The sequence below is a fragment of the Neoarius graeffei genome, chromosome 24 (assembly GCF_027579695.1).
Source record: "Neoarius graeffei isolate fNeoGra1 chromosome 24, fNeoGra1.pri, whole genome shotgun sequence".
NCBI lineage: Eukaryota > Metazoa > Chordata > Actinopteri > Siluriformes > Ariidae > Neoarius > Neoarius graeffei.
Genome location: NC_083592.1, coordinates 34,038,855 through 34,048,520, shown reverse-complemented (window position 1 = coordinate 34,048,520; position 9,666 = coordinate 34,038,855). Strand labels below are relative to the sequence as shown.

The following is a 9,666-nucleotide window of genomic DNA, read 5'->3' as shown; positions in this document are numbered from 1 at the left end:
GCTCCCAGAGAGATTTCGAGGTTATTTGAGAGATATTAAAAGCAATGGAGCACTGCCAGGAAAAACCGGGAGTGGAATGCAAAGCCACAAAGCGTTCACACAGATCAGCATTTATAGGTAAAGTACACATTCATAGTGCTTGAATATTGTTATTTTGGAGGGCAGGAAATTTTTGTACATATAATACATTTTGTAATTTCATATGTGATTATAAGTATTGCCTACATAAAGTACAAAGCTTCAAAGATACAGTATATTTTTAAGTGATTTTTTTAACTGTCTGGTAATGAAATTAGTGCTTTTTTTAGTCTTATATTGAACCTATAGAGTTGTTTCATGTATGACATCTTATTAAAGCTAATATTCTGTTATTTCATTTAACGTTGCTTTATTGTTTCATTTACATTCATATACAGGAGAATTGTATTAAATAAAAACAAAATAACAAAATAAACACTATCCACTTGCAATTTAAGCTGTCTAATCATTTTTTGGTGGTAAAATGTTGAATGTTTAATCCTGCATGGTATTTCCCAGTATATAATTTCAGATTTAACTCAAAATAAGATTTATGATATCTACACCGTGTTTTGAATCGTGTTGACCTTTTCAGCTTGTATTACATAGTATTTGAAAATGACTGTAATGAGATGCAAAAAATAGACAACACACAAAAGAAATACACATTAGAGCACCAGTGGTAACTAAGAAAGCCAGTAACTTTACTGAGTTCTCTGCAAAATACAAATACCTTTTTGAATCCCAGCAGGAGAAAATGATTTTTTTTAATATCCATACATTAATTTTTCACTACATACAGCTGAATCAAGTCCCTTGAGATACAGAGATGTGATTTTTTTTTAATTTAATGACATCTTGTCTTCAAGTGGCGACAAAGTCCAGCTTATGCCGCTGAAAGCCTCTTTCTCCTGGTTTGAAAAAAAAAAAATAATAATAAAATAAAAAGGAAAACAAAAAGAGAGAAACACACTTCCTTTCCACCTTACCAATGTAGGTTTATACAAGCTACATTTGTTACTACATTTTTTTTGTAACTTTTTTGTTATTTGCATTTTTTTAATGGAAACAATATTTTAAGGAAAAAGAACAGCAAACCAAAAAGGGTGAACCAGGGAGTCATATGTGTACATAATGCGATATTTTATAGAAGAAACAATGGCATACTGAGTCACAATACTGTACATTTTTTCGGTTCTTATGATTTTTTTCTTATTTTTTTAAAATAAATTTTGTTTTGTTTTTATTTTTTTCCACCCCATTTCTCATCACAATTGGTTGAATGGTAATTTGAGGTACTGGGAGGGTGCATATGAGGTACCAGTATTATTGTAAATTACATAAAGCAAAACAACATATTCAGAAATATGACCTTCTCAAATCCCAAAGAGGATGGAATATAACAAAGCCAAGATAACACTGCTCCATATCTTTGGTAGAAAAGATTTTAACAAATGTCCAGGCTCCGATTAATGCGAAATCAAAACGATGATATTGTAGCGATCTCAGTATGATCAGAGGAAACGGGTACATGTGTTATTGTGATGGGACAAACTAGCAAAACACACACGATCAAGGATTCACATACATATGCCTCATCATAACCATGGATCCATAATAATAGCATGATATATCCCTTATTAAAAAACCATTAACTTCTCTTTTAAATCTTTCAGTGCAATGTCAATTCAAGTGAAACTACTGATTCCTTGTTTAGAGTTTTAACATCATCTGCTTTGGTTCACAGACTAAAGGTTTGTCATATCAGAAAGTTTGTGCTTCTTCCTAACCAAAGCACACATTTGGATAAATGTTTTGTGCTCACTGAAAGTTATACAGAAACACAAGCAAGCTGACCACTGCTATAGCAACAAGAAATGATCAATTCTGCTATGAATGTAAGTGAACAGGACCTTTATTACTGCAAAATGTGAATTTAACCATCAGCAAATATATCTGATAGTAGGTGTGCTTACTTTGAGAGCCTACACGTTCTTCACCTGAGTGTCATTATATCATTACTATGCAAAGAGGTGTATCTTTCCCAAACTAGATATTCAATTGATAGACAATTGCCGTTTGTGTAATTTACACTGAATCTAAGGTTCTGGCTGGGTTTCCATTGAAAGATTCAGAATGGAGCAAAAAGAAAAAAAAGACGAAACAAACATGTGCAACTGTACTTATGTAACCTCATACTGACAAAAAAAAAAGTTATGACCATAATTATTATCATATATATTTATATATTAGAAAGCTATACACAAGCATGTTAATTTCACAGATATTTAAAAGAATCTTAATATTATTATTCAATATTATTAGAAATACACATAAAAAAACTCTACAAAATGAAAAAAAAAAAAAACTTCAGCAAAGCAAGGGTTTTCAGATGTCATGGCTTAGTTTTGAAAAGCCCAAGGTTAATCACTCTTATACAACTATCATTTTTCATATAGGCAAAGCTTTCAGAACTCATTCTGGTTTATATAAACTACAAAACGCCACAAAAATGCTTTGCATTGTATTCCTTTTTATATGAAAATATAAGCAAGAGTATTATACAATTGTTTCTTTTTCTTGGGTTTTTTTTTTAATACTGAACATTTAAAGCAAGTCCTAGGTTTGTGATTTCATCAGAATAAACTAACATGGCTCTTAATTTAAGGTATGGTCCTTCATCTACTGACTGCCATTTTCACAAATAACACTCCCATTTCTTTAAAAAAAAAAAAAAAGCGCTTGATTCCTCAGAGGTTCTAAAATACTCCTTCTCCTTGACTAAAGCCTAAGGGGCTGTACATCTGTACAATCCTTCAAAAAATCTTGCATAAAAGCTTCCGTTTGAGATCAATGTCCAATGTCTGGCAACCTCAACCCATCCCCCTTGTCCCCGCCCGCCCTCTATGTACAATACGTTGAACCTGCAACATGACTTTGTCAATCATAACATACATTTAGCGAGGGAACATTCTGCAGAGAGTGGCGAAGACAACTAAATCTGTACACAAAGTACTGGTAGAGCAACTCAAGTGCTTGCCTGTCGGCGCTGGCCCTCAGCTGAGCTTCTCCCATGGCTGAATGTCGCTGAGGAAAGTTGTAAATACTTTTACAAAAAAATTCGAGAGTACCTGACGATTTTTTGTTACTATGCATATATGTACACCTACACACACGTGTAAATATATATGCATATATGGTTAAGTCTTGAAAGTCAAATCCACACACAGCAAAAGTTATGCATAGTAACCCCACCCACTAAAACCCTCTAATGCTAGCCCCTACCTCCCTTTCCCTCCCTGACACCCATCAATCACGACAACATGTACATTTGACACTCTTTGAAAAACAGAGCGAAAAACAAGTAAATTGAAGAAAAGCCCTCCTGTCTGTTTACATTGTGTGTGACTTGACAGAGCTTGGAGGGCTACGATTCATCAGAACAGATCGAGAGAACGTGTGAATGTGATGATGGACCGAGGTCAAGTGTGGGGGCTGCTGAGGTGGGGGCGTGGTTTATCATGTGGCCCAGCCCTCAGAAAGGCGGACTCGCTTGACAGAAGGACTGTCGCGCTCGTCCAGGCCAGGCCGCCCCATGCCAAGGGGTGAGTGGAAGTCGGGTCGGTGCTCATCGCGCTCACTGCCCTCGCTGCTCAGGCTGTCAGTTGGTGAGCGGCCCTGTGGGGGCGGAGCCTGTTGTGGGGGTGGGGCCTGATGCTGCTGCGGGTGGGAAGGGGGTGGAGCATAGCCACCAGGCGTGGCGCTGCTGGAGCGGTCTCTAGGAGGAGAAACAGGTTCGGACTTGATGTGCAGGCTTTGGGTAGAGGGCAGGGAGAGATTTGAACCCTGACATAAGTGAGTGCTAGTGCAATTTCTGTAGGAAGGAAAGGAGACGAAGGGGGTGTTACAGAACATGGCGAGTGCCCCGCGCACTCACGTACACACATACTGACACATATATCATTTACTATTCACTGTTAAACTATGTGTTCTACTTATTCTACAATTTTTAAAACCTAAATCAGGAATTGTTACTGACAGTGGATTGTACTACAACAAATCTACAACCAAAAATTTTAGCATTTGTATGTTTGCTAATACACTGGAGGTCTACTACAAATTCATTAATTCTTAACTATGGCCTTAAGATATACCTGACATCATAAAATGAAGACATTTAAAAAAATGTGAGTGAGAAATGTGTGAATCAAAGATGAGTGAAACATCATCACAGTGCTACAAACTAACAAGCAGGAGTGAATAATGTCACTTTAACGTGTGCACATGCGTGTGGCTGTGTTAAAGCTCACCCCAGCTGGCCGAGGGCAGAATGCTGCATGTTCTGGAGGTGCTGCTGCTGCCAGCCACTCATTGAGCCCAGGTGCAGGGTGTTGGCACTGCTAAAGCCAGATATAGATGACAGGTCGGCACTGCTTAGAGAATATTCTGGAGCAGAAAACAGCAGAACAACAAAGTTAGAAATCTATAAATCTGAGGTATTCACATGCTTTGAATTACCAGAAGATGAGGCAGAGTTTCGTAAGTCTATCAAAATCCACATTTGCGAGATAAACGTTAGCATTGCATTCAGGTTAGAATAATATGTGCATCGATTTACAAATGACAAAAACAGTAAAGTGCAGTAAGCATATTCACTCGATTATACACACATTATGTAGAAGTATAGCTGTATGTTTGCTATAGCTTATTAAATACAGTGGAGGTCTACTACAAATGCAGTGCATCTCATTAATTCTTAACTATGGCCTTAAAGTGCCATTCCACCATTGGATGTATTCTTTGGCATAAAATACAATATATTTTATGACAACATGACTAGACAGAGAAATCTTTTAGCTTCAAAATGATATATCAAACATAATTTTTTGACAACGACAAGTATATTAATTTTGCGACCAAAGTCACCTACCCTTTTAATTTCCGCGCGGTAGTGAAACGTGATGTCATCGGCAGGTTCCCCTTCTTGTGTACCACGTCACGTGTGACGTGGCACAGATTATCAGCAACGGCGGATAGAACGCGATTTCCACTTGTTGATTGCTGTGCCGATATTCACCATCGACAGTCTCCTTTGGGCATCACTTGCTATTTTCCTTCGCTTCTTTTCCGAAGCTGACAATCGCGTTCTATCCGCCATTGCTGATAATCTGTGCCACGTCACACGTGACGTGGTACACAAGAAGGGGAACCTGCCGATGACATCATGTTTCACTACCACGCGGAAATTAAAAGGGTAGGTGACTTTGGTCGCAAAATTAATATACTTGTCGTTGTCAAAAAATTATGTTTGATATATCATTTTGAAGCTAAAAGATTTCTCTGTCTAGTCATGTTGTCATAAAATATATTGTATTTTATGCCAAAAAAATACATCAAATGGTGGAATGGCACTTTCAGATATACCTGACATCATAAAATGAAGTCATTAAAAAAATGTGAGTGAGAAATGTGTGAATCAAAGAGGATAGCTGCACTTCCTATAGCTATCCTCTCAAATTATGCACAAGTCTGTACTTCAAGCTCACCAAGATCGTTTCTTTTCAAACTCAGAACCGAAGTAATAAGTTATCTCATCTCATCTCATTATCTCTAGCCGCTTTATCCTTCTACAGGGTCGCAGGCAAGCTGGAGCCTATCCCAGCTGACTACGGGCGAAAGGCGGGGTACACCCTGGACAAGTCGCCAGGTCATCACAGGGCTGACACATAGACACAGACAACCATTCACACTCACACCTACGGTCAATTTAGAGTCACCAGTTAACCTAACCTGCATGTCTTTGGACTGTGGGGGAAACCGGAGCACCCGGAGGAAACCCACGCGGACACGGGGAGAACATGCAAACTCCACACAGAAAGGCCCTCGCCGGCCCCGGGGCTCGAACCCAGGACCTTCTTGCTGTGAGGCGACAGCTCTAACCACTACACCACCGTGCCACCCCGTAATAAGTTATAGTGAAATAAAATTTGTGCAAGTTGAGGATAAACTTTGCCTTTTTTATAGGTGTAATTATTATAATCTCCCAGAATGCAGGCGATGATAGTGATACTGAACTTCACTTTGGTTTAGGGACTAAAAAGCTTTGTTGCTTTGCTGAGTTCTACGTACCAGTACCATAGGAGGTGGAGATCGCTGAAGGGTAACCACCCATGCCCTGGCCTGGTAGAGTGGGTGTTGCCACAGAAACCACAGGGGTGGCCAGTGACTGTGCGGACTGCGAGTTGTTTATTCTCTGATTCTGTGGCAAAAAGAAGAAGAAAGAACATACATGATTAAAGGAAGAAGATACTGGCTAGCGAGCTAACTTGCAGGGAAGAAATGAATCACTTGACACGCAGAACCACCAAACTCTCACAAACTATCATTTACAACCGCCTGCAGGGCGCCTTGTCGCTATAGTAACCCATGCAGTCTCCAAGGCAACAGGATCAGCAACAGCAGGGGGTGGGGCTGTGCTTTTTTTTTCTAGAATGATGACTGATGAGGTACAAATGTGCCTCGTTCTGTGGGTAGAGAAAAGCTTTAATGGAAGCAGAGATGGAGCTGAAGCAGAAATGGAGGGGTCAAACTGATTTGGTGGGCAGCACCAGGTGACAAAAGGGTGTGTTTACTTTAAACCACCACTAGGAGTCTCACTTGTTTCTCACTACAGCAGTTTTTAAGCAAGAGATGCCAAGTGTTGTTTATTAGATCAGGTGAGAATAAAAGTTACCTGTAGGGTTCACTACATTTTGGTGAACTATCATATGAGTAGGTGAGTGAGTCCTTGCTCACACTTTATATGTCATTTAACCTCTTCAAATCTGAGTTAAAACTAATTGCCATCTATTAAAACATGACAGCTGTTGGAGGATGACATATGGCCTTTAAGTCTATTAGTCTGTGTCACTGTTTTGAGTGACAGTCCCACTTACCAATAGAAGGTCAACATCATCAGACTGATGGCAGTAAAGAGGGGAGGGTGATAAATTCAGAATTAGTGTCAGTGGATGAGGGAGGCACTCGGCCAATCTAAATGATAACTATGGGTCAGAGCTACTGTGCATGATGTGAAAAACAGCATAACTACAGGGAGTTCCTGTATTGTCTATAAAACTAGAAAACTAGTGACCGCTCATGAGGACAAGAAGAGAATTGGAAGTGCAGAGACGAGATTTAGAGAAGACAGTAAAATACGGAAGAGCTACTTACAATTGAAGGCATGTTGTTCTTGGTTCCTGGTGGGATGAGCACGCGCAGGTCAGGCTTTCGGCTGTTCATACCCAGGTTCATCGGCGGAGGAGACTTGGCCTGCATGTTCTTGTTCATACCCCCAGAGGACACCAGCAATCCAGGAGAGTTACGGTGGTTTCCATAGCCGTTTCCTAACAGAAAAAGAAAGAAAGAGTCATACACACTTACACGGTGCCAAATATAGCACATCAAGCTTTCATTATAACACAACTTTTAATCGTGCTCCATTTGACTTACTAACCTCAACTAAAATATGCCATTTTCCAAGCCATCTACAATAAAGCTTCCTTTCAGGCATGTCTCAACATATCGTTTTATTTCCATATTCCTTTCACCAAGCATGACCATTAAAGAAACATCTGACCCGTTCTGGGGTATTGCACCTTTGATCATTTTTCACCTGAAATGTGAGCTTTTGATTTCATCATTTCCCCTAGTTTTCATGTGCACAAAGCCCTCACAGAATATACCTTATCCATCAGCGCTCAGAAAACCGCAGGGAATTAGCTATCTCTCATCAGACATAACCCTTTTCAGTTTTCCTTCCCTCTGGGTCTCATCATTTTAACACTTGTGAGCAAGGGAAGATTATAGAGATGTGGTTTCATTTTTAAGCTTTTAATGCAATGAATTTGGATTTTGGTGGTAAAATGAAAGATCAGTGTGAAAAAATAAAACATCAGTGGGAGCTTGTATGTGTGAATGAGAAACTGATTTGGTAACAGGATCACAGAAAGTGGTGTAAGAGAATAATCATAACTCTGTTTTTTGGACTGAGGTGCCTTTAAGAAACTTCTACAGTTATCTTTGAACACATGAAAATTGACTTTTGTTTAGGGGTTAAATGACGTCAAGGCCTGGCACTATACTCTTTTCTATACGTGCACCTCTGATGTCTGCCTTATCCGTATCTGCAGAGCAGTGAAGAAATCGCTAACCAGGGCACCTGGGACAAGCAGATTATGAGTCTGAGCTATTTGTAATCACCCAGCATACATGCAGGCTGAGCGGACTGCTGATATAGTGGTCAGAAACATATTTTTCTCCCATCAACCAATCAGAAAAAAAAAAGTCCTATAGACATTTTATTAGGATATTGACATTGTTAAGATATAATAAACAGTGACTGTGCAGGAGCACTGGATTTCAGAACTCACTCATTTTTGGTTTTATTAATATCCTTAGCTAGTTAAGCTTGCCATTCTTTAGGGCTGAAATACATCACCTACCTTCTTAGCTTAGTTCATCAGGTTTCCACACAACCAAAAACATGGGATGGGGCAAGTACACTAGAGCTTTCACTGGCCTGGTGGGCTAGCAACAAATTTATGATTTGTCCACTGCTGCTGAACATTTCTGTTCCATATAAACCCTGTAACCTCTCCTCTGAAAGCAAATAGCCTCCATCAGCTATCTTTAGAAAAGATGAGTATGTGTGTGTGCCAGAGAGAGAGAGAGAGTGAGAGAGAGAGAGAGAGAGAGAGAGAGGAGTCGCATTTCTTCCTCCTGTGGTTTTGTGGTAACGAGGCAGGTGGTTGGTGAATAGAGAAAACTTGTTAACTCTTGGTTTCTGAGAAATCTAATGGCTAAAATAAAAAGTTCATAAATAGTTTGTGTAAATATATGTGTAAATCACAATAAAATTACGATCAAATTTATTTTTATAATACCTGAAGATTTTCGATATCCTACTCAAACATGACGAGACAATATAACATCCTTTACTTGGTTAAAAATCATTAAAATAAAATCTTGCCTAAAATATATCAAAATTTTAGATGGTTAGAAACGGAAAATCTCCATTTTTTTCCAGTCACCATAAAGCCTGCTGTCTGCTTGATGACTGCGATTTGCCATAAATGATTAAAAAAAAAAAGTTTTTGACTCAAACACCATCATTTACCAATGAGGGAAAAATGCGTGTGCCTGCCCATAAATGACCAGCAACAGACGTGTAATTCCTAGTAACAGCTAGTAATAATACTAGTAATAGCTAGTTCACAGCTGCTACACCAACTGTTACTTCATCTACTCCATCAAATCCTGAGGTATATATTACAGTGGGAAAAAGAGACAGACGTATGGTGTCTTTGTTACTTCTGATATCCCATTTTCTTTGTGGCTTAAAACATGAAGCGCTTTTCACTTGCTGCCACTTAAAAGAGGGGCAGGAATTATATGTTAGACATAAATGAACTTCCTAATCATACGCTGAAGGGGAAAACGAGACACAGATGTTGTCCTCGGCAATTTTTCTGCAGTGATCTTTCTTTAATTTGAAGGCAATGGTTTTTTGTTGTTTTGAAATGAAAAGTCTGAAAAGCGCAATTTGTATGATTCGAGGAAAATGAGGGGGAGAGGCGGGTTGGGAACTAGGAGTGTGTGTGTGTGTGT

General features: G+C 39.1%; 1 protein-coding gene across 5 annotated transcripts in view; it reads right to left on the bottom strand.

Annotated features, from left to right (window-relative positions):
* Positions 1-701: 701 nt before the first annotated feature.
* The window catches only part of mef2cb (myocyte enhancer factor 2cb), a 79,936-nt gene continuing 70,971 nt past the window's right edge, over positions 702-9,666 (bottom strand). For all 5 annotated transcript variants that reach the window (XM_060907095.1, XM_060907092.1, XM_060907096.1 and 2 more), the window contains 4 exons: positions 7,231-7,403; positions 6,148-6,277; positions 4,329-4,464; positions 702-3,892 (listed from right to left, as the gene is read on the bottom strand). In XM_060907095.1, coding sequence (XP_060763078.1) covers positions 3,538-3,892; positions 4,329-4,464; positions 6,148-6,277; positions 7,231-7,403 — 794 coding nt within the window. In that variant the 3' untranslated portion in view covers positions 702-3,537. The remainder of the gene's footprint in view (positions 3,893-4,328; positions 4,465-6,147; positions 6,278-7,230; positions 7,404-9,666) is intronic.